Genomic DNA, 26147 nt, shown 5'->3' with positions numbered 1-26147 from the left:
CTGGTCTGATAAGGAGAGATGGTATCCATCCTACTAGCTCTCATTTCTTTATCTGAGTTTATTAGTGAACCCAAACATTTAACATCTTGTTGATGGTGCTGCAGGCTCTTTGCATATGACACTGGACTCTATTGTCCCTCTAAAAAAGAAGACAGTAACTATTTCATATGCTCCTATAATGATAAAATTCTGATTATTATAGACAAACTTGATTACCCCATGCCCTCAACTGGTACTGATTTATCTTTAAAGACAAGAACCTTCGAAACAGCTGTTAAACCAATTAGGACCACATGAAATTTATTTACATTTTTTCCAGATTGGGTTTTATGTTTTCCCAAATTCTGTGTTTTGTCAATATATTTTTTTGAATTCTGCGTTTGACAATTTAAGCACATCCTGCCATCAGAAGCAATGTCTTGTCATATGGTGGATGAATAAAACTTAATAAAAACATTCAAAATGTATTGGATATTAATGAATATGATGTAACACAACATTATTTTTTATTTAATGGATCTTCTGTAGGACAGCCTTCATCTGCAGCTTGAACACACCTGGTAAGTGGGTCTGACAGAGGCTGCTCTCAGGTTTGGGCACTGCTCCTCCTTGTTTACCAGGGCTTGACTAGAAATGGATGTAGCTTTTTTATTCTTTTTATAATAAAATATCTGACTTTAGCCACAAAGTCTTCAATGAGCTCCCACTGGCATCTGCCAATGTGGCTGCACTTCTGAGAGTTTTTTTTGAAGAGATGAGTTCTTGCTTGTATGTGGCCTCTCTCTCTCTTTGAGGACCTCATTGACATGATTCTGTGCTTTTGAGACAACATAGCAGTTTGTTTTTTTCTGCTTGTGCATCTTAGATGCTGTGACAAAAAACACATTGATAGATAGGCATAGAAAACCCTGACTTAAACCGTGCATCAACATTTTGGAAATATCTGCAATATTCCACATTTTACGATTGATTCAGTTTTTAATATCAAATTCTGTGATTCCATCTGTGTTTTCTGCATGCAAAAATCTTAGGGCCCAAATTAATATTATTTATAGTAGTTTGTCAAAAGACCGTTTCTTCAGATGTTAAGCTAAAGCAAAACAAAGGTGTGATGGTAGCATTTACGGTTAAACAGGTGTAAACAGCATAGACATTTAAACATAGAGCGGGTTGGCCAGTTGCTGCGATACGTCAGTGTGTCCACTACATTGGATGAGGCAGATCTGCCCCGTAAACTAATGCAAGGAAATTGACTGAACGTTATAAAGTGTCTTTCTAGAAAAATGATTTAAGTTAATAAAAAAAAGTTTTATCTACCCATTTACACGCACTAATATATTTGGGAGACAAATATGTATCAAAAACAACGTATGTAACTTTTAATGTGATGATTATAAATGTCTACTCCTTACATGTTTAGGACATAGGTAAGCACCAAAGCAATGTATGTATTTTTCAAATGATTATATGAGATTTACTGCTACCAATGTAGGTGACACTGTTATTGTGATGATAAATATTGAAATATTTATATATTTATGTTAAACGTCTGTGTTTGTAATAACCAGGTCCTGAAACGTACATGTGAGAGGTGGGTTTTCTGAATAAAGAGCACGAACGTTTACATTTAACTGATTTTCATTAATCATTTTGATGTTAAGTGATTGATCAACATATATGATGTGTATGCCACATCCAATATGGCGGCGACGTCAACGTATGATTCAGCGATCGATGCGGCGTTTACGTATGTAAGTCTATGGTAAACAGCACGTTCTTCACAAGATGGCGCCCACGTCCCAACATGCAACACGGCGCGTCGTACGGTGTATTCACATTCTCTATCCGTGCACTGTTTGTCGCAATGCAGTGGGGTACTTGTAGTCTGTTTCTGCTCCACCATTGTTGCTGCAGAGCTCGACCATTCTGACACTATGATGTCTGCGGACAACACAGTCTCGCAGGCAGCTGAAAATGGAAACGGAGGTTTGTAATTAAACGTTGCAGACAGATACCAAAGTCGCTACGTTTGTATCCCACTGTGCACAACGACACTAAAGACCGCTAACCTAACCAGTGAGCTAAATGATCTAGCACGCCAACCAGATCGAGTTCCGTCTTTGTTAGTGACGTTCTTTTCACGATTGCTGTCACATAACAAACTAGTTTAATTTCACAAAATCTTGTTCGTTCGTTTTTTTAGGAAACAAGAGGATACCGTGTCCACTGCACGGCTGTAAGCGGGTGTACACGGATGTGAACGCTCTAGAAACCCACGTCAAGGACCATGAGATCTCAGCTCAGTCTCTTCCTGGTGAGCCTTCCATCCGTGACATGCGTGTGAGATGATTATTAATGTTTACTCCTTATATGTGTAGGACATGGGTAAGCACCAAAGCAATGTATGTAGTCTCGGCAACATACACATCAACGCAACAGAGGAGCCTTTCCTGTGACAACAAAATCAGCTGAGCTTGTATTGCAGTAAGGGATGTCAATACTTAACTGTTAATTAGTTAACCACTGATTATATCTTTGACCAGTTACGCATGTTGGCCTATAGGTTAATTTGCATAAACACACACTCACACATAGTGTGATGGTCTCGTGGTTGTGCTGTATGATTGAGTCCTGTATGCTGCCAGTCAGTGTGGTACTAGTTCAGCACCTCGACCCTGAATACACTGACTAAAACAGGAAGGATGAGCTAAACGTGAAGATTTCCAGGGCAGACAAGCCCTGACCACCAAATACTGGACAGCTCTCACTAACGAAAGCTACATCACAACTACCTGTTACTTCACTGACTGCTGACGGAGAGCAGGGTTTCTGTTATCCCGTCGAAGTGTGGTATATGTAAGTGTCTGGTCATAATGTCTGGTGGAAACAATTCCTGGCTTCTGGCTTTACACCCTACTACACCATACTTTGACGGGCACAATTAAGCGGAGGGATTACAACACAGCCAATTGCTGTTAATCACTTAGAGGTCCATAAACTCAGCCATTATATGACCAGAATTTCTTCCAGTTATCTGGGACGTTGAAATATTCCAGGACACCGCTGACTGGGAGATGCAGTCCAGCGTGCTGCTTAGTTATTAATTAAAAGCTGTCCAGCTATTGAAAGCAAAATTAACCACAACTGACATCTCTAATTGCAGTGTGAAGTTTGGAGATAACGTTAGGTCTGGTGACCTAAAACCTAATTAAAAAAACAGTTTTTCCTCATTCAACCTACAACTCTGGTTTAAAGTTCACACAGTTTCTCTTGACTGTCGCTGTGAAACGAGCTAATGCCAAATTCAACACACTAACCCATAAAGTAAACAGAAAGCAACATGGAAATGGAAGACTTAGAGGTTGTAAATTTGAACTCGGTATCAGTCCATCCTTGAGCTTCAGTTTTGAAGTAAACCCCTCCTTGGCCCTCGAAGCAGTCTGCAGTGAAATGATTAGCACACTGATATAGCCTTATACTGTCAGACAACAAAACAAAATCCAGGGTACTACCATCAGCTACAGGTAAGAAAGTGGCTGCTGAAGAGCAGATGTTTTGCCTCTGAAATGGTTCCAATGGACAATGAAACCACAACAGAGTCGCTAGACTAAGCCAGGGAGCACTACTGCACATCTACAAACCCGTGGGCTCAGAGTATGAATCCTTGTGTTCTCTCCACAGATAAAGTCTTGCTTTGCTCTACTGTTGGCTGCAGTGGTTCCTTCCCCAACATGCAGAAACTGATGGAACATATGAGGCATCATCACAAACCCAACATCTTCTTCCTGTGAGTTGGTGTAAAGTCACTGTCCTGCGCTCTCAGCTCAGATTCTGTGAGTTCGTTAGTGAAAATCTTTTCAGTAATGTTGCTTCTTTTTCTGAAGGTGTGAGAGCTGTCGCACAAAACTACGATCCTACCGCGGTCTTCTGACTCACCTGCACACCTGTTCTAAAGTACCCCGGGGCAAGGCAAAATCCACTGAACCTGTGCCCCCTCCACCTGCTGCCGTGACCAACCCAAACCTGACCCCCATGGACACGGACCAGGATCCCCCACAGCTAGACTCGGCATCCACACCCCAGGAACTACCCTTTAAAATCTCAAACCCAGACCTTTCCTTCCCAGCTGTTGTTGGTCAGCCAGACTCTGCTGCCCCCCCTCTCCTCGTCCCCCATTTCTTGTCTAAACCAGAGACCTCCTCTGTCCAGCTTGCTTCTCAGAAGCTTGCAGAGACAGCTGCCCAGTCTCAGCTCAGGAACAAAGCCTCTGATCTGCAGCTATCTCTAAATCTGGTTGGCCCAGTGGCAGCTCCTGACCCCCCTGATGCCCAGGCTCAGCAACAGACACAGATCAGGTCTCCTGGATCAGCTCCTCACTCTCCTCCTGGGTCCTCAGCTGTGTGGAAGAAGACTCAAGGTGAGCCTCTCCTGGGTAAATGTTTGCTTCCATGTTCCATGATGAAATCATTCAAGGTGGTAAATTGATCATTTAAGGAAACAAAAAGCTGGAGACTCAAGCGACTCATATCCGTTTCACTATTTTCATCAGCGGATGGAGTTTGTTCTCTCAACCTGTGTTGACATTTCCTGAACCATCCAGACACCTTTAGCACTCTGCTTTTCTTTTTTCTTACTGCAAAGCATTACTGCAGCGAGTTGTTGCACCATGTCACCCTTTATTTTGTTTACATTGAGCACTGAACACAGAACATACACACCCCCTACCCCCCCCCCCCCTCTCTCTCTCTCTCTCTCTCTCTCTCTCTCTTTCTGCTTGCCACTAGCAACAGCACCCCACATCATTTTAAACTTTAAAGATTTTCATCTTAAAAACTTAAAAACTGCTTCCTCTTCAGAATGGAGCCACAGAGGGACAGTTCCAGAATATATATATAAATATCAGTATACAGTGGTTTTCGATCACTTCCACTGGACCTCCAGCTGGCAGTCTGAATAGAATAGTTAAGTCTTTGCCCTCTAGTCCAAGTCACATATGTGCAGCTGAATTCCCTCCTGAAGGGGGAGCTTGTCACTAACCGTTGCTGTCTGCAGAGTGTATCCCATTCTTTCAATGTTACTGTGAAATTCCCCTCTGTTTTCATCTTGCTTTAATATCCAGAGCATGGTTTCATTTAAAGTTTTGAAGAGCAGAATATAATTTAGATGTTACTATTCAAGAGTTTTTATAGGCTTTTGAAAAATACCAATTTCCTTTTCCATTGTAGTGTCAGGTTTTTGAACTTTCTTGCCAACATAACAGTAAATACCGAATTCCTGATCCTGATTTTACAGAAGTTGTCCTTAAGGTCCTGGAAGCTCAAAGTGCACAAGTGTACAATACACCATAACACTATTTCCAATCCAACCTTGTCTCATATTTTCTGGGCATGAAATCTGGGTCACAGGCAAACCATTTAAGGTTTCAGTCCTGCCTTTCATTTGGTGCCTATTAGTTATTTCATTCCATGTCTCACAGGAGCTAGTCATCCAAGGATTATTAGGGTCAGAAAAATGATTAGTTAATAAAGGGTCCCCAGCATGTTGGCAGTCCATTCCCCATAGAGTTTTCTATCTCTGACCATCTTGATTTATACCTGGATGTATACCACTTAAGTAGTGGCCAAATTTCTGCTGCTCAAAATGTTCCTTTAGACACAGTACAGCTCATCCAGCTCTTTCCTGAGGTAACTGTAGAATTTTATATCTCACTCTTGTGCCATGATTTTCAAATCTTGTAGTGTGACCATGTTGAGATTAGAGAGAAGAATTATATAATTATATTATTATACAACACAGGGTTGCACAATGAAATGCAAGTTGTGACACCGTTATGCAACACAAGAAAAAGTTTTTTTATGGTGGAGTGTGTAGGATGACTTGAATAGACTTGAATCACAGTCTGAAGAAAGAAGCTACTCTGTATTCTGGTGGTATGACAGCAGATACTGCTGTATTGCTTGCCAGGCAGCAGGAGCGTGAACAGGCTGTGGGGTAGCTTTGTCTGTTGAAGTATTCAAGCATCAAGTATTGACCTCGAAGTTGTTTTGGAACCTGCTGTCTGTAGCCAGGGCTGTTGGGGTAATGTGAATCTTTGCTGTTCCAGGATGAAGCATCATTTGTGTTTTTTGATTTTGAGTTATTTTGAATTTGAACATATGCAGTTCCTTCGTTCAAACATTACTTTGTCTTTTCACCCATTAGGTATGGCCTGCAACAGACGCATCCTCTGGGAGCACACTAAAGGGCGCTACACATGTGTGCAGTGTGGCCACTCTGTAACCAACCGTAAGGAAATGACTCAACACATCAACACTCACCACAGTGGTAACAAACCTGCAGAAGACACGGGAAGCTCTGCCAGTAACCGATAGAGTGGAAGCAGAAGGACTCATTTACTGTACCAGATATGTTTTGGAAGCAAATGTTACCTTTTGTTGCCCCAAGTTCATGTATAATACACCTTTTATTCAGAGTTATAAACTGATTGTTTGGTAATAAACTGAAACATTTTACATTACTTTGTTTTATTTATGTCCCAATTGGAGATTGCTGGAGCCTAAGGACATCAAATATTGGACATGATGCACCTGAATTAGGGAGAGTGAGGCAGCAGATTCCATAGACAAGGAATTTTATTGTGACAACTTCCCCTTTCACATTGTCAAGTGGTGGGTCTGTATTAATTACACAAACAGAAAAAGACGTATGGCACACTGTAATGGATAAGTTCCATGTATATACTCAATCATCTTAACTGTTCTTTATTATCAAACTCAAATTCTCATTAAATTAACACTACAGAACTCACTTTTATACATATTTAACAAGCATAGGGAAACACAGGTCTGGTTGGTGTCTCTCTCAGTTAGGAGGGCACTGACTCTGGACAGACTGAGTTCGCCTGTGTCAGTTTGGCTCCAGACAGCAGAGGTGTGCCTGTTGCTCCTCCCATTGCTCAACAGATAAATGTGACTGCATTAAAAACAACTGTACTGCAATTTTGTATTTCTTGAAAAAAGCCACTGCTACAGTCGCTGTTCATCCTACTCAGGAGGATAATAATAATAATAATAATAATAATAATAATGCATTTTATTTAAAAGCACCTTTCAAAACACTCAAGGACACTATACAAAGATAAAAGTTGATAGATAAAGGTTGAGCATTGCTGTATCGTGCTGTTGTAGAGCGTAGTCACGTTACCCATAGCTTTCTAAAGAGCCATTGTGAAGTTCAGTGACAGTGGCTCTGGCCATCGCCATCTTGGCCATGCGTCACTCCACCAAACTCCCAGTTAATCCAGAAATGGGTGGAGCTGAGGCAGGCCGGATGAAGCCTGGTTGCTGAAACCTAGCAACTAGCTGTCACTCAAAGTGGCAATTTCCATAACTATGCATAACTTAAAGCCTCAATATAATTTATATAAGTGAGTTGTATGAATATTTAGCCTGTACACTTGGCATGAATGGGGGAATTAGCCCTAGAAACCAGAAGTGTTTTTTGTACCAGACTGTAAACATGTTTATTTCTGTTGTAAAGTTAGCCATTTTAATACGCTGGTGTTATTCTGGATTTGTCTTATCGGGAACAAATCGATGAAAAGACCACATCCAAAACAACAACACAGCCTGGTTCTCAGCTCAAGCCCATTGGTTACTACAGTAAATCTTCAAAAACACCACAAATGTAGACTCATTTTGAAAGTGGGATTAGTAATTTCCTAAAACTGCTGGCAACTGTAGCTTTATCAAATAGGACAAAATACAATTGTTGGGGACTATTATCAGTCTCCTGCAAGTATTTGGGGCATCAGGAGAGTATATGTGGGACTGACTCAAAACAAAAACTCCAGTATGGGTGCCCTTTATAGTAATGAAGGAGCATGTCCCAGTGCAACAGTGTGGCTCACCCAGGTGTTTTTGCTAGTTTTTTGAAAAATGGCACAGAGATACACAAAAAGATATCAGGTGTTGATACACACAATACCTGTAAAACTAAATTCACTGTTGGTTTGGTCTTTGTGGACACTGTCATAATACCACTGCCACTAAGACCAGCACCATCTGTTAACTCAAACTCTGTCCGAGCAGCTCTTAGATGCCGTGCCTTGCTGGTTTAAATGGTGTTTCTCAATTTTTCACGTACTTCTGAGTCTACACTAAACACCCTCACAAGAAAGAGGAGATCAAACAAAAAGCAGTTTTTATTTGGGTCAGTCAGAAAGAGTTGATACAAGCACTTGACTGCTCACAGTGCCAAGAGATTTTCAGCTCAGGCTACCTGCCATGACTTAGTACATCCATACATGCTCCTGAACAACCACTACCTCTGACTGCTTTCCCTCCTTTTCATTAGCTTTACATGCCCGTCGGGCAGTGAGGTTTACAACAATTAACACATCAAGACAATACCATATGACAAGAGGTCCCACTTCATCATTAACGTGTATTATTAGACATTACCACATGCAGACTGAAGTGCTGTGTGTGTGTGTGTGTGTGTGTGTGTGTCTCACATACACACACACACACTCGTACAGCCTATTGTCTTACAACCCTGCAGTTTCAATCTGCAAATTTCTGTTAAAACAAAACCTGGTGGAAATTAACTGGAAACTAATGCGCTTTTATTTCACATGATGATTCACATGTAAACAAGTGCATACAAAAAGATTAAGTGCTGACTGTCCAACTCCCAGATCAGGCAATGTTTTTTTTTTTCTTTTCTTTATTATCACAACTTTGTTGAGCTCAGTTCTCTTGAGGCTTTAAAAAAATCTTTTCTGGTCAACTGCATACATCTTTCCTGCTGGAAGCTTCCGGAAAAATAGACTGTTTCCTCTGCTCATGTTGCCCTGGAATGAAGAGAGGAAAGAAGTGTTTAGTAGTGGCTGGTGTTACAGTCTATGCAAACCCAAAATGCCAATTATATACGAGCAGATAATTGGTGTGTCAGCACCACATTTGGACAACAGGGAGGCTCTAATACACTGTGACATGACTGGACAGCAGTTACAGAGTGTGGGTACTTGCTGCAACTGTGGCTGTTTCCACAAACAAATCACAATAGAATATAATGTGGCCTGTGTTAAAGCTGGCTTTAAGTTAACAAATCCCAAAAGGCTGTTACTTTATTGGACAGTGTAGGGTTCTAACCATTTGTGTCCATGCTATAGTTAATTTATTTATTCCATCTGTGAGGAGCTGAGAGTTAGTGTCGCAATGCTTTTATATTGTACACCTCTGGATACAGCATCCCAGCAACCCTTCTCAGGTGAAAAGAGAAAATAAGGGTTTAGAAAGAGTTCTGTGTTCCAACTACAATTAAATTAATAGACATAAAAGGAAAATTAAAAATTAAAGCTGACACACAGGTGGTCCATCTCTAATAGTGAATTTTAATGTAATCAAATGATATGATGAACCAGCACTATGGTACTTTATTAGTTAAGTGACAGAAATGAGAGGTCTTCTGTTTGTATCTTCTGGGCTGATTCAATGAGCTTTCATTTTAGACTTCAAACCAATAAATGGTAAATAATAAAAGAATTTGGGGAAACATTATGTAATGGTGACTAGTGACTAAACCACCAATTGGTATGTGATGCATTTACCTCTCGGCTTAGATGCCTCCAGCAGTCCACCCAGGTCGGATATACTGATGCATAGGGTGGCAGGCCCCCAGCGAGCCTGCAGAGACAGTGGAAATATGAGTCTGCTTGATCTACTTTCACATTCACAACAGCAAATAACCTACCAACTCACCCGCAGTTGTTGACAGCCATCAGGTTTGACACCAAAACGAAAGGGTATGTGAGCATACTAGCAAAGAACTGGAAGAAAAGAACATTAGAGAAACATGACCAAACTACGAGCTGGAAACAGACAGACACTGATGATGTAGACGACCATGTTTGTTAGACTCACCCCTGTCACAGCCTGAGAGCAGTTCTTGATTTCTCCTGTGTGACTCATCTGTATAGAAGAACAAATCATCAGTGTCAATTCTGTATTTGACCCTTGACTAAAGACAGCTCAACTCAAACCCTCAGCATGAATCACACAGCATGGAAGGGCAGCGACAAAAGTTAAAAGACAATGTCGGTCTAAGTAGCTGTCTGTGTCAGATTTCTGGTGAAAAACAGCTAGGGCTGTCATGGTAAAATAAAGGCTGAGTGAGGTTGATCCTACCTCAAGAACTTTCCACAGAAAATCTTTGGTTTTGAATTATGTTGGATTTAGATGATGACCTAAGAAGACTGTAAATATACTGTATATATATTAGACCAGCAGTTCATTCATGTCTCTCCTTCACCTTACTCCTGGACTGGTCCAGAGATATTTTGGTTTGTCTCCATGTTTGCATCCTCTGTTTCCCCTCTTTTACAGAGACCAGAGGATCTGTTACGTTATGTGGTGAATAGGGATGGGTCATGATTTTTGAATAGTCAGATATCAAGAACCAAACAGCTAATTTGACTCTCGTTTTGTCTTGTTTTTCACCTGTGTGGTTATGACATCGTTCATCAGATCTTTCTCATGTGTGAGAGTGGAGATACCTGCATGTTAATATATACAATATTTTGAGAGCAAAGCACCTTCACTGTGTGTGTGTGTGTGTTTGTGTGACAGCGTGAGCAGGGGGCTCGCAGAATGGTCAACTAGTTCCCAGTGAATATTGAATGTTGTTGGGTTTCTGTACGAAAAGAGTATAGTCTGTACCAGCCATATATGGAAAGTGTCCTGTGACAACTTCTGTTGTGATTTGGCGCTATAGAAATAAAATTTAATTGAACTGACTGAATCTAGTTGGCAGTTTGTACTTCAACAAAATGTAAAACTGAAAGTTCCACAGAGGTGCCTTTTGGGGGCTGGCTAGCTATGCAGAGATTCATGCTGATGCCAAACTAGCAGCATCAACACAAGCTAACTGCTGCTCAGTCAATGCAGTGCCACACAGTGGAGTGCACCCCTCATCAAAGCAAAACTCTTTCTAGGTGAACCAGTTATGTTGGTGCAACAGTACATCCCTGGGACACCTGTTCCACCTGAGCATGTGTTTTCAGCAGCTGAACTAATGGCTGAACTAGGTGACTGGCAAGACTACGTGTATGCCCCCACTTTATAACAGCAGGTCTTATTCCACGATCATGGTGGTGTAAAGTTTTGCGGCAATTTGCAAGGCAAACAGGTTGATGGAGCATAGAGTCAACATGCGACTACCCTACATCCTGCAGCACCTTGACCACCCAGGGACATCCTCCAGTCTAAACTCACCTAGCTCACTGTGCCAGCCTCCACCTGTCAGTGGATAAAAAAAAAACTTCCTGACAGACTGGAAACAGCAGGTGAGGCTGGGAAAACCCACATCCATCACTGTGTCCCCAGCTTGAGCTCACTCACAGGTGTAAAGTAGTGTATATGTAAATGCTATTTCAGAATTTCAGAGGTAGGTAAACAGCATTTCAGTACATTTACCGTCCACGACAGCCATTTACACACACTATAGGTGTATTGACAGGTGTATATCAGGGCAATTCTTACCTTAAACAGGGCCATTATATACAGAATGCACAACCCTTAATTTGACGGAGCAGAGTAAAACAAGTGGCGTACCGAGTCATCGATGGCGTATGTATTGATGAGGTGAGCCAGCAGGTTACAAATCCACAGAGACAAAACATCCCCGAGCAGGCGAGGGATCAACCCACTGAAAAACAAACAACAAACATCAAAAACAATACATTTTCCTGATTGAAACATCTTGAATATGAAGGAAAATACACAGTAGACTGGGTGTAAGATCACACCGTTGGAAAATCCAATTCGCCACCAAACCGCTTCCCATTCTCAGACTGTGTACAGTCCTGCATGTCCAAGCTGTTGCATGTCATGGAGCCACAGCTGTCTTGTTAAAACAATACAGCCTGATCGATTTGTAAACACTCATCTCTGCACTAAGATTGTTCTGGCTTTGGGTTTTCCCAATTTTGCTCCACAGTGGAAGAAATATTAAAAGCAACCTATTGGACAAATTTTGGGGCTTCTCAGCCATCATATAAACCAGGGGTTTTCAAAAGCAGACACTGTGCTGTCCCATGCATTGATATCTACTTTTTAAATAATGTTTGACGCTATTCATCAATATAGCCAACCAAGGCAAACAATCTACTCACATTTTGCCTTTAAGTGATGAAAACACTTACACCAAAATTTGTTAAAGCTGACCATCAAAGCAATACACCAAAAACCTGGTCAGAGAAAAAACAAACTTACGCAAAAAAGCCTAGTATGCCTTCTTCTCGGTAGACTGTGACGATAGAGTCAAACACCCCACTGACAACAGAAAAAAACATTTTTTTAAAGTTTTTAACAATTATCATGGCTCTTTTCATTGAAGTTTGTGTCTAAAACATTAAAACTTTACCTGTATTTTGTTTCTCTCCCAATAAATTGGACCATGCATCGCAAAGTAATCACTGAAAAACAAGTTGAACATACTTGACATGCAGACTAGCGTCTTTCCACACTGATTTACCAACCAGAAAATGCAAATGAATAACAACTGAAACCACTTTAAGTTCTAATACAGTCTCTTACTGTAACACACATGTAATGTGTTGGTTAGCCATTTAACGCAATCTGAAAGAGTTGAACAGTTGCAGATATTCATGACGTACCATGAAAGGGATGTGTGACAATGGTGGCACAGGAACGAGCAATCATCTCTTTGGTTGTCTGCAGAAAAGACAAAGCAATCAACTGAGATTAGATTTAGAATAGATGAGACAAGTGTATTTGCAGCACAATTTGTTTTCGGTACAGTGTTTTATACTTTGCAGCATGAAAACAAATGGACAACAGCAGACAATCCACATATTATCACAACACAATACAGACATACAGCCAGCAAATCATCATAGACACATAACACACAACCAGAAATTAAATGGAGAAAGTTTTCAGACCCTTTCAACATTTCTCCATTTTATTTTGTTGTTGCTTGTTTCAGACTCTTCTTAAAATGGATTTATTTAATTCTTTTTCTTATCACTCTACACACAATTTGCTGACAAAGCAAAAACCAGTTTTTGGACTGTTTTGAGCACCAATGACAGTCTTTATACTTCTTGGAAATGGTCCGACAAGCTTTTTTAAGTCTTCTCCCAGTCTTCCAAGCAGAACTGTTCAATCACAACCAGGTTGGATGCGCTTGTTGGTGCACAGCAATTTTCAGATCACTCCACAGATGCAGGTCCCGACTCGGGCTAGGTCACTCCAGGACTTTCACAGAGTTCTCCTGAAGGAACTCCTGTGTGTACTTGGCGGTATGCTTTGGGTCAGTGTATTGTGGAAACATAAACCTTAGCCCCAGCCTGAGATCCTGAGCACTCTTTTCACTCAAGATTGCTCTATATTTTTCTACATCCAATTTTCCCTCTATCCTGACTAGTCTCAGACTGACAGTACAGAAAACCTCCTCTGATGTGTGCATCGACACAATCCTGTCTCACAGGTCTATGGACAATTGTCTTGACCCCATGGCCTGCTCGCCACTCTGATATACACCATCAACTATGAGCTCTTAAATAGACAGGTGTGATTTTCCTAATTATGTCTAATTAATTTAGTTAGGCACAGGTCAATCTAACTGTAGAAGCATCTCAAGGACCACTGATAGTAGAAGGACGAGAGGACCAGAGATCAATTGTGAGTGTCATAATACTTGTGTAAATTGGATGTTTCAGTCTTTTATTTGAAATACATTTACAGAACACTCCAAAAACCTGTTTTTGCTTTGTCATTGTACAGCATGAAGGAAAAAATAGAAAAATGATTGTATTCTTTTTAAGAGAGAAGGAAAGGAGCTGAAGAGGTAATGAGCAGGACGTGAAGGGTGGGACATGATCTTCTTTGCTTGCTTTACAGTTCAGTGAGCATGTAGAGATTCAACTGAGGGCAGTTAGTTGACAATGATTCTGGGTGCCTTGTTGACAATCCAGTGTAGTTCTATCAGTGTTTGGCTGTCCATGTGCCGTACCATTATCTAATAGAGGATGTGTTGATGGACTCGATGAGGGCAGAGTAGAGCAGATGGAGAAGTTGATGCTTTGTCTGGTATGATTTAAACTGCCTAAGGAAGTTAAGTCATTGTTGAGCTTTTGCAATGACGTGGTCATTGTTAGTTTTCCCACTTCAGGTCATTCTAATGTGTATTCCAAGGAATACAAACGGGAGGATGACCCTTACCTCCTGGATAAATTAAATGAGGGTCTGGAGGGGGCAGGGGCGTCAGTTTTGCTGCATAACTGGACTACATAGCTTTTCTTCTTGCAGCAGCAGCCAACAGCTTATATTTGGCCACTATGGCCGATCCTGGTATCCATTTATTTTTGTACGCACAGTTTTTAGTGATAGTAAGTGTGTGTGTGTGATTTGGCCTTCATAGTGAACATTACCAGTACCATTATAACATTATTATATAACAAGTACTTCTCAGAGCTGAACCTCAAACTCTAGGCAACTTCTCAGTTCTCTGCTTTCAAATGTGAAATCATCTGAAGTGAAATTAAAGCTGTGGCAAGTGCAACTGGAAAAGGCTAACACTGTGCATTTTCCTACTCTACACTAACAAAAGCCTGTTATGACATCTGAATATGCCAGTGAGTGTGCAACACTTCTTCGGGCATTTGGCGAGAGGATTCAGGAGATAAAAAGTATCAAAAGGAACTGGATCAATTTGCTAAGGCTTTATTGTGGAACAGCTGTTTTGCCCGACAAACAACAACATGAAATCATTGAGCTGCAAAGCCATGACATACTCCTGTGAGCGGCTCTTTTCAAAACTGACTCTGGTAAAGACTCAGTTCCGCTAAAAACTGACTGACCGGAACCTGGCATCATTATCACTACCCTCCGTTATCAGACAACTCGCCAAAGAGAAGCAGTTCCAGCCATCCCAGAGGTTACTGCGATATATGTATTCAATAATACATATGTGATGAAATGTGATGTTCCTGCGTCACTGAGTCTGTTGCAAGCTGCATTAAACATATTCCAGTGAGTTTTAACAGCAGCGCTGACTGACCATGAAACAAATACCCCCAGAAGGCTTAGCAGTCTCTGTTGATTTGTATTAAAAGGAAAGTTCATTCATCTAATTTTTGGGCCGGTTTGATAAAATCAGTGCCTTTAGGGCGATCTCCTGCAGAGCACCACAGTTCTATAAATCCCTGTGCGAAACAACAACTGAAAGACTCGTAGCTTGCCACAAAAACAGTTTACAAGCTGTGATTTTCACCAGATGGGGTCTTACTAAGCACTGACCATGCAGGGGATCATGTCCTTTTCTGTTATTTCAAAACTGCAAAAGATGGAAATTAAAAGGTAGTTTTTTATAAAATATTACAAGAAATGCTTCATCAAAAACTTTATGCCTTTTGGAAATTAGGTCATCTTTTTCTCAATAATCATATTTTTGCATGCCACAGAACATATTTTTTATTTACAAGTCACAAAATTAAAGAAGCTAAGTTTTAGTTTGTTCACAAATTTTTGAGTCGCTCAGTAAGGATGCATAGAGTATAGAAAAAAATATCCAATAAACTGCCCAGGATGTGCTAAGAAGTGACATTTCTGCATCTATTTTGGCAATGTGAAAAAGTTCCAAAATGTCCAGAAAGTGAGGTTAAAAGGTGGCCTGTGGAGTATTCTTGTGTACCCCCCGAAAAAAGTGCACCGAAATACATTGTCTATATCTTTGAGTCCTAGTTTTCAATTTCAGCAACTGAGCAGGACCCAAAGCTGGTGATTCATCGTCATGGGGTCCAATCCATGTTCAGGTCTGTTTGCACCAAAAAGGCCACAGGACCAGATAGGATATCTGCGTTTCTGCTCAAATCCTGTGCAGAGGAGCTTACGACAGCTTGGTACCCCATCTTCCAGAGATCTGTGGATTCACACACCATCCCCAGTCTCTGGAAAAAAAATCAGTAATCACTCTGATGTCCTGTGGCCAACAATGACTTCAGGCCTGTGGCTCTAACCTCCATAGTCATGAAGTGTTTCGAGAGGATGATGGTGACTCTGCTCAGGAGGGAAGTAGATACACACTTGGACTCCTTTCAGTTTTCCAGTAAGCAGGGTCGAGGCGCTGATGACGCTATTACAAGCGTCACTTATCTGGTCGGCAAACACCTCGAGGACCCCAGAGCTTATGAACATGTGTTGTTCGTTGATTTCAGCTCAGCGTTCAACACCATGCAGCCGCACCTGCTTATGGGAAAACTGAAGGAGATGAATGTGAATTCTTACATTCTGAGGTGGTATCACTCCTTCCTGACACAGCGCACACAGCAAGTCAGGGTCAACAGCGCCCTCTAGGAACCAAGATTGATAAGCACAGGCGCCCCACAGGGCTGTGTCAGCTCCCCGATCCTCTTCACACTGTACACAAATGACTGTGTAACAAGTTCTCTGATGACACAGCTATCGTCAGCCCACTGGACTATTTCTCAGAAATAGAGGAATTTGTCCAGTGGTGTGACCAAAATCATCTTGTACTGAATGTGGGGAAGAGAGAGGAGATGATATTTGACCCAAAGTCCGTCAGGGACCACAGGCCAGTCGTCATTAAGAACCAACACATCAGTCAGGTGGGTTCATACAAGTATCTGGGGGTCCACATTGACAACACCCTCAGCTGGAAGGTACATGTTGGAAGCCTCTGCTCCAAACGCCAACAGCGTCTCTACTTTCTACGCAGACTAAGGGTCTGTGGAGTGGAGCAGAGGATCATGTTGCTCTTCTACCTGGCTGCACTGGAAAGTATCATCAGACACGGCATTGCGGCCTGGTACGGCGACCTGACTGTGCAGTCGAGGTCACAGATTGCCAGTCTGGTGCGGACCGCCGTGAAGATTACAGGGGTCAGGAGTCATCCTCCCCTCCAGCTGCTTTATGAGCAGTCCGTTACCAGACTGGCACAGAAAATTGTGTTTGACCCGAATCACATTTTACACCATGAGTTCCAGCTCCTACCTGCAGGAGACTCAGGGTCCCCAGAACCAGGCTAAACCACTGCAAGAACTCATTCCTGCCAACATCCATCAGACTGCTAAACAACCAACAGCCATAGGTCTTCTGAATAAGTAATTGATTAATCTGCTGTTCCATTTATTATTTCCTCTGTGCAATATGTTGTTGTTTTGTGATTGTTGACTGTTTTTGTTACTGCTGGCTATAGAGCAACTTGCCCCACGGGGACAATTAGGACTCCTTGAACCTTGAACCTCTCAGTGCAATAAGATACCTGATGCAGTAATTTCCTATCCGTGCAATATCATCTGTTTATATCTCTCTTGAATATATATATTTTAATATACTTTTGTTTATATACATATTTATATATTTACTTCTGTGAAGTATGTCACTGCTGTACTTTCTTGTTTGGTTCTTATCTTATCTTGTGTGTGTGATTGCACATCACAGTCCATTTGAGTTTTGTTTCAGCAATATCACTGCTGTACTGCATTTATAAATTGTTAATAAAATATTTTTTGAAGTTAACTGCTACATTTAGTTGTTCCTGCTCAACAAGTTTGCGCTATAAGAAAATAATGAATGAAATAAGATGTTAGGCCAAAATGAATAGAGCCTCTGAAAACTGCACACAGCACAACGAGAGACTTACCTATGAAATTCAACATAACAGTTAACAACAGATAACAGTTCTTTCAAAACCCTTAACTTGACTGCATATAAAATTGGTTAATATGTACAATAGAATGGATTAAAAAAAAAAACCTTTTTGAAGTACAGTGCTACAGTTAGCTGTTTCTGCACACTGCATGTGCAGCATCTTTATGCTGTATTACATGCTACCCTGCATGTAATGCAGGTGGCAGCATCTACTTTCTCTGCCTCAGTGCTCTCTTATTTACCAAAGGTGGTCAGTATAGAATATAACACATTAATTTATGTTAGCCAAGCCTGCTATGACACGGTTACCTTGCTTCCAGCTCTACTCAACCAAAAGTAGACTACACAAGCTGCAGGCTAATGAGGTAATGAGTTTGACTCCAGAACAGCTTCCATGAGTTTTTAAATCCAGCTAGCTGTAGGAATACTGACTGCTGAACAAAACTGTTGATCTGTTGAAAAGCGTAAATATGACAAACCTTGCCAGACCACATTGAGTGGAAGTGAAAGTTGTAGGACTTTGTTGAGCTACAATACATTCTGAAGGCAGCTAAGCAGTTAAAACACAGAGGATGATATAATTAAAGATCAAAAAATAATGTGACAATGTGTAGTGGATTAAAAGTAACAGAAACTCCAAAGAGATGTCCTGAGCTTGCTCTGGTTTGGTATGTTGTTTTCTTTCCACAGAAGTCTTCAGTAAAAGGTGAAAGACTTGATAGACTAGGTATGTTGTTTTCTGGCAGCATGTCATGATGTTTATGTGTCTTACCTCGTTAACAACGTGCTGTAGGGAGCCCTCCACAGCCTTCTGCTGGCCGCCCAGTACCTGGACAACAGAGACACACGTCAACATCTTCTTTCTCCAACAACTATTTTGGCCATTTTATGACAACACACAGCAGGCAGATGCCATGAATTAAGGGGAGAGAGATGGGGATGACATGCAGCAAAGTTCCGCAGCCAGATTTGAAGTTCATGGCAGGTGTCCTGACCCCTAGGCCACCAGGCCACTAATAGATCAGGCGTTACACTCAGAAGGGCTGTCAACGAATGTTCTAAATTCAAATATAGGATCAAATTGTAAAAATAATTCAGACATTTGATTGTGAAAGTTGGTAATTAATGTTTTATTTAACTGGGAAAATCGGTTGAAGTCCGGTATATCTAAGTCTCTCCACTCATAAGGTCCTATGAAAATAATTCCAGAGTTAGACGTGAAAATATTCCAGCTCTACACGTCCTTTCTGCTGGCTGCTTTTTGTCAAGCTTGGAGCATAAAGTTTTCTTTACAATGATAATTATATTACTGCCAGGTGGCTTTGGCTATATAAAGCAGCTGCTTCTGGTTAAACAAAAAGGATCTCACTGTTAAACAAATAGTCTGCATGGATCCTTCCTATTTCATGGGTGCCGGCTGCAACGCTCTCCCTCAATGCTGGACCCATTTCAAAAACTGTTGTTTCCATTAGTCACTTGGACATGAAAAGATGGGAAAATAGGGTCCATAAATCATAAATCATAAATGTCTGAGACACTGAAATTGGAAACTCATGTTCACATTACTTTGATGAGAATGAGTAGCACCCTACTGAGTCTGCACTGTTTATTATCATTAGGGTTCAAAGCCCCAGGGGGTAGAACCCTACTGAGTTTGGCCCAGTTTATTATTTGTTGTTTTATACTTAACTTGCTCAAGGCTCAACTATGATCAACATTGCTTCACAAATAAATATGACTGCATATGATCTCCCTCACACCTTTACGATGTCGGACTGGATGGGATGCTGTATCTGATGAATCTCTCTTCAATCACACTTCACACAGTGTGCTCAAAGGTCAGCTGTGTAGAAGTGAGAAAGCAAGCAGGGTATGAACTTCTCTTAGCTCTCTTTTCACTCTTCACACAACTATTTTGTCACTTTTCATGTGAACAACTGAGGTCAGCACTATGAATGTCTTCTAGCAGAGACAGACAGATGTGTTATCTCCACAGTTCAACAACATCACATCTCCACCTTCTCTATGATGGTTGGCATTTCACTCCATCTTCAAATGTGGCCGCTTGGAACAACTCTTTTTTTGATTTCCAACATGATCGGACTACACATCATACAACCAATTCTGTTCGAGCATGACCTGACCCTTAATCCGGCATTCCACTGGCATGTCTCTGTGACGTAGCATAGGCAACATGCTGTTTTCCATCCTCCTCATGACTGCAATCTCCACCGGCCACGTTTCAGAGGCGGAGTATTTTGCCTGACTGATTTTGTCGACTTGCTCAGATTTAGCTGTTTTGGTCATTTTTCTTTGATATTTGTGCTTTTACCATGGGAAAGTAGGCTTCACAGTTAACTGGCTTCTTTGTTTTATCTGTTTTAATTGCGTTTACTGTTGATGTGCAATCAGGAGTCTGCATGGGGTGTTTTATTCCAAAAAGATTTACTGGATTCTCTACATCGTCCTTGCGTTGGATTTCCTGTCTCACTCAACCTGCTCTGTGCAGACTGACATATCTTCAAAAATAGACATGACACGTATCAGACAACCTACTGCTACTGCTATACTGCACTTTGGGAATGACAAATGTACTGTGACAATGTACATAACATCTAGTGCCATTTGTAAAAGTAGAAACAATAAATCAGAAAGAACTCTTACCTGAGGTGTGCCTTGTTCCTGACATTTCTGTGTGAAAGGAGAGGTTAACAATTAAGAAATGACCCATGTGAATAAAGACCTGGTGAGTTACATTTAAATCCTGGCTGGCGATTTGTACAGTACAGTACAGTGCTTTGCCTCATATAAATCCACATGTGAAAGCCCCCAAAACTACCCTGACTGTCAAGTGCAAACATCAAGCAACATTTACACTGAGTCTAATCCCCTCCCAAAGAGGGGAACCAAAATGCTGATCATACTAGCTTGCCTTTCTCAGTTTTAGATCATTGTAAATGTAATATCTTTGGTTTTAGACAACTGTTAGACAAAACAAGGTTTTTAATTTAGCAACTTTTAACTCTGGTAAATGATACCAGGCTTTTTTCAATATTTCCCTACATTTTAGAAAGTAAATGATTAATGGACACAATCAAAGTATTAAAGGATAATGATGGACAACACCACAATTAGTTGCAGCACTTATTCTAAAGTTTTGAAAAATGTGAATTATATAATTTCTTTAATTCATTACTTCACAAAAAGACACAATATCAACATTTTTGCTAATAATCTTGGGACCTAGACATTTACTGAATGGGAGATATGATTAAAAAATTAGGCTCATCAGTGCTCCCTGCTAAGTAATATGTAATGGAGACATCTTTCTAAATCACGTTGCTTTTTACAGCCAGGTGTAAACTTGTCAAAATTTGAGCATGAAAAGTCCGGAAGTTGCAGGTTTTGTCATATACTGTGTGTTAACGCAAAAAATAAAGCAACACAGCACATTTTTTCGGTGTTTTCATATTTAACTCTCTGCTATCATGGAAAAGAAACTGGTTGTTGGTGCTGTCTGAAAATGAATTGTGTAGCAAGACACAGTCTCAATAAATACATTTTTCCAGCATTTCTTCATGCTCAATTGTGCCCAACAATGTAAAAAGGGATTTACACCATAAAGGAAATACTTTCAGGATGAAATGACACTATCCCTCTATACAAGTTGATCATTAGATCCTTACTTTGACTTAAGAACAAGCTACAGGTGTGATTATATCCTTTTATAGCACACTTGATTTATTCAGGCCTACCTGCACAACTTTGCTGTGTACGACGGTGCCGATGGTGCCAGCACAGAGTCTTGGACCAAGCCCTTTAAAGAGACCCACTTTGCCATCGATCTTGATGATGTGTTTTGCTGAAACATTCATTATACACAAGTTATAAGAGGCATTTGAAAAACAGTATGTGTGTATAAAATAGACTCCTTGAGAAACCACAATCATGTTATTGAAAATATTTTAGCTCAAAATCAAAATCAACTTAAAGCAACATTCTGCAACCAATTTACATTAAAATAACAGCTTAAAAATCTTTTTCATGGTGCCTCTTTCATTCCCACTCTGTGCCCCAACCGCCTGTTCTTGCACTATGTAACCTGAGTTGCGTGGGTAGGGTCTCCAGCGAGTGCATAAAACTTAACTAAGTCACTAATATTTACTTAACTATGTCACACCATCAACTACCAATGATTTTTGTGAAATTGGATCACATCTTGTGGAGAAAAGATCTTACTCTTTAACAAAACTGTATCACTGTAGGAATCCTTTCCATAATAATGTCAGACACTTAATAAGAATCTGAGCATGTCGGTGGCAAAAACAAACACTTTCAGCGTACATACATTGACTGTGGCTGTTCTGCCCCAACTTTCTATGGTTTACGGAGGTTCCTGGTGGACACATAGCTTTATTTTTTGCTAAAATACTGTATTTTCTCAAATATTGACTGAGGCCTTTATCTACGTCAACTGCAGACAGCAACCGGTCTTTACTCTGGTTTATATTAGAGGCAGGCCTTTGTTTCTTATTCCCTGTTTGATGAGCATAATTGGATAAATTATACTATGAAACCTTGTTTTGATGCACTCCTGTTTGCCCTGTTAAAGTTAATGCACAAACTCAACACTTTCTGTAGCCAATTCAAATTCCAAAAAGCGTGGACAGAAACCCCTCATTTCGTCACAAGGCTTTGATTGTGAAACATCTACAGGTTCCCATATGGCTTTTGAAATGCTAAGTTATGCCTCATGTTGTTGCACTTGCTTGATCAATGAAAGTAACGTTTCCAATTAGTACTGGTCCACATGTCCTGGAAGATTTCAATGTCCCAGACACAGAGGAGAGATGCCAGTCAAATTCTAGCTGATTATAGACGTTGTGCAAACGTTACGGTGTCAATGTATGTCCACTAAAAGTGTTTGTTTTTGCCACTGTCAGGCTCGGATTCTTATTCTGTGTCTAACAATATTAAGGAAAAGATCCCTACAGGTATACAGTTTGGTTAAAGAGTAAGACCTGTTTTGTTTAACCAGAAACAGCTGTTATGTCTCTTGCCAGAGCCGCCAGACTCCATTCACAGAAACTAAATTTATCATTGTAAAAAACTTCAATTCATTCAAGTGCGACAAAAACGTAGTAAAACCCACCAAAACCGTCTTTTTATTGTTCCAACAGTCGTCACTAACACTGGTTTGGTTCAAATTAACTCTTAATTCACTGAATTGAGAGAGGAGCAAGAGAGAGGGCAGGCGTCAGAGAGGCAGCAAAAACAGTACGTAGAGCAAGAATATTTTCAAATCAAACTCGGGAATTATTTATATATATATTATATATCATGCGTCTACATGCATGTGTGCAGGCTTGCGGGTCGTTTCATGCTAGACAGTAACATGCTACAAAGGAAGAAGTACACTGCTAGCATCTAAACAATGTCCAATTTTTTGAATTCATCTATTTATATATAATTCATATTTGAAGGACAAAAATGCACTCAACAATGGTACATACAGTGCATTTTGGTGAGAAACACTGAATATTAACATTTTTGTTGTTTACAAGAAAACTCAGATGACAGAGTTACAATTCAAAAGACTTGCCTGGACCTGTGTCATTACTGCTTAAGTACACAGATATTTTAACTTTTAAAAGCCTCATATTCCTACTGACAAGCAGAAAAATGCTTTCACATTCCCACAAAACATTAGAAATTATATTCCTCAGGAAAAACAGATCTGGCATCTGACAGCTCACTGCATACAGTTCAAATTCGGCATAAAGAAACCCAGAAAAGAAGAGAGAGGTTTCAGACATGTACCTCATTTTGTAAACATGCATGCAAGTTTCCAAGTTGTTCTCATGTTTGAATAAACCGGCCAGTCACTTTCTATAAAAGTCAAAGTCCAACCTGGCAAAGTCAGACCTCATTACATTTCCATGCCACTGCCAACACATCTTAAGTCAGAGTTGTTAGATTAAAATAAAAGCTACAGCAGCACAAGGTTAAATTCCCATAAAGAGAAATTAAAAGCACAACTCTTTCTGCCTTCTTAAGACAGCTGTACTAAACAGACAGATCTCATTTCTGAAAAGCGCTTCACCTGCAGAGCCAGACTCACCATAAGCAAACAGTCCAGGCAGCTGGTAGACTTGTCTGCCAAAAAGGTTCCTGCCCAGGGTGGGAGGGAGTGGTTCATGTCCTACCTGACAACACACAGAATAACCATGGCAGCTTTGAAGAGAGTGATCAGTAATGTGCACCTTAACTGATCTGTCAATGCACTCTCATTATGTCTTAGAAGCTAAAACTGAGGGTTTAGGAAACTTCCTGGTTTCTTTTTAACCCAAGAACTTTTTTTCAAGAACTTCTTGCCATATTTGCCTCAATACTTTGTTCACGCTGTCAGTGAAGTTATTAAGTTACAGTTATTTTAGTCTTCATACGATGTAAACGTTTACCCGTCTTTACAACAACTTTTACTTAAAGCAGCAAGAAGAAGGCTACATGCGAACTGTAACGTTGGCTTTAGCTAGTTAGCAAACACTAGTGCTAGCTTAAAAGCTATCTTAGTGGGCCAAAGGGCACCGATCCGTAAATGACACGGTCTCGAAGACTTTGGTCACAACGCAGGCAATAATATTACAAATGTGTTAATTAAGAGACACGACGGTAGTGAGCGAACATCCTCTGGGGTATAAACAGCATGTTAGCTCCAAGAAACGTTAAGTAGCTCCTCTCCGACCATTAACTGTCACACAGGTCAACAAAATCATTGTGCTTTTAATAATCTTCCACGGGTGGAAACTACACTATAAACTAAAATGCTGCAACACAGTGTGTAACAGTAACGTCAGAGGACATCACAGAGCTGGTCGGCTGACGGCTACCCGGCTGCTCTGTCTAGCTATTCAGTGTATCGGAACTCCATACGCTGTATCTTGATAGAAAACTTAACGTTATGTATGTGGGAATAACGTTAAATCTCACGACGATGGTACATTCAGCATACAGAAAATTAAGGAAGCAACTCTGCATATGAATACAGCATTAACTTCTAGAACTGGTTCATACACTTCGCTTCCGCCCATTACGGAGTACTTTGGAAACAGAAGGTCATAGGGACAGCACACTGACCAATAATGTAGCTGATTTTTTTCGTAACGCTTACAGGTATGTGTATGAGATAGATGATGAATTTTAAAGTCCGCCACAGTGATTCCAGTAAGTGTCACGTTCTTTACTGCGCATTAATTTACTGATAAGCGAGGTAACATTAACCTCAATCTGAGCTTGAGCTTGACAGTTTCCCCTCCAGGCTACTACCTAGTAGAGTTGTACTTTATAAAGCTCGCAAACCGTGACTAAAGAAGCAGTAACATCCTCCCAGCGTCTGCACTTCCCCTCTTACCTGGATCAGGACCTTAATGTACATCAGAGGGTGAGAGAGGACGGTGAGCCCTGATCCCAGCAATACTTGGCCACACGTGTCCGCCATTTTTGGAGAGACAGGGAGACAGGAAGTTCTTCTCTTTGGTCTTGCGACATAGGAGCCGATAGCGTCTACATTTTATGTCGGTAAAATGGTACCGCCATCTAGTGTTTACTGACGGCATGGACCCTTTTCTTGGTCTGACTGAAAAATTCAAAATACAAAATCATAAAAACACAACAGAAAAGTGCAGGGATATTTCTTAAAACCAATGACCACTGAAAATTAGAAATTTATAAATATACATAAATGCAAACAAATAAGTTAACTAAAAATATTTTAGTTTTATGATTGCAGTAAAAGAAACAAAGCACATATTAAGACAAAAACAATACACCTCTAGCATTTCATAGTTCATATAATTTTGTCCAAAATTACAGACTAACTACGAAAAGGTACCAAAAATCATTTGCTAATTATCTTGATATGTGAATGTGTGACTTTCCATGAAGCTCCAAAAACAAGACATGTGATACAGTAATTACGAGTTTATAAAGGAAGCCAGTAAGAGAAGTAGACACATCTCTCTCCAGAAGTTATCCGAGCAGGGACATTTAAAAAAGTAATGATCCAAAATTTCTTCCTTATTGCTATAAAATAGTTAGTCTGAGGGCATATTACCTTTTGAATATGTTTAGTAATGTGCTTGTGTTGTACAGATAATGTTCATGTATCGCCTTGTAAATTTATTTCTTCAACTTTATTTAATTGTAATAAAAACTCCCCAGGAAAAGAGTATTAGATTGACCATTTTTTATCATGACTAAGTACTTTTTAGTGTCACGAGGCAATGCACGAGCCACTATTGTAATCTCTCGCGTTTTTTCTTCTCATTTTTCATATTCGCGTCAGCATTGCGTAACTAGTCCCGCAGCTTTGAGAAAACCCTCGCAAACTACATATCAAAACGTGCGGCTCGATTGGGAATGGTGTGCTTTGTACTTACGACAGGATTC

The 26147-nt window shown here is 40.4% G+C and overlaps 2 protein-coding genes across 2 annotated transcripts; one reads left to right on the top strand and one right to left on the bottom strand.

Annotated features, from left to right (window-relative positions):
• The first annotated feature begins 1769 nt into the window (after positions 1 to 1769).
• znf414 (zinc finger protein 414) lies at positions 1770 to 6936 on the top strand. Its single transcript, XM_041939682.1, has 5 exons — positions 1770 to 1986; positions 2204 to 2314; positions 3682 to 3787; positions 3885 to 4417; positions 6202 to 6936. The coding sequence occupies exons 1-5, from the start codon at positions 1935 to 1937 to the stop codon at positions 6369 to 6371; spliced, it is 972 nt and encodes a 323-aa protein (XP_041795616.1). The 5' UTR covers positions 1770 to 1934; the 3' UTR covers positions 6372 to 6936.
• Positions 6937 to 8185: 1249 nt separating this feature from the next.
• mtch2 (mitochondrial carrier homolog 2) lies at positions 8186 to 25319 on the bottom strand. Its single transcript, XM_041939803.1, has 13 exons — positions 25111 to 25319; positions 23821 to 23905; positions 21455 to 21561; positions 20364 to 20390; positions 18472 to 18528; positions 12680 to 12737; positions 12427 to 12478; positions 12276 to 12335; positions 11616 to 11709; positions 9927 to 9974; positions 9765 to 9832; positions 9614 to 9689; positions 8186 to 8854 (listed from the first exon to the last, which is right to left on the bottom strand). The coding sequence occupies exons 1-13, from the start codon at positions 25195 to 25197 to the stop codon at positions 8768 to 8770; spliced, it is 906 nt and encodes a 301-aa protein (XP_041795737.1). The 5' UTR covers positions 25198 to 25319; the 3' UTR covers positions 8186 to 8767.
• Positions 25320 to 26147: the final 828 nt, after the last annotated feature.

The sequence above is a fragment of the Chelmon rostratus genome, chromosome 1 (assembly GCF_017976325.1).
Source record: "Chelmon rostratus isolate fCheRos1 chromosome 1, fCheRos1.pri, whole genome shotgun sequence".
Taxonomy (NCBI): Eukaryota; Metazoa; Chordata; class Actinopteri; order Chaetodontiformes; family Chaetodontidae; genus Chelmon; species Chelmon rostratus.
The sequence above is the reverse complement of the archived record's forward strand: the minus strand, read 5'-3'. Positions and strand labels throughout refer to the sequence as shown.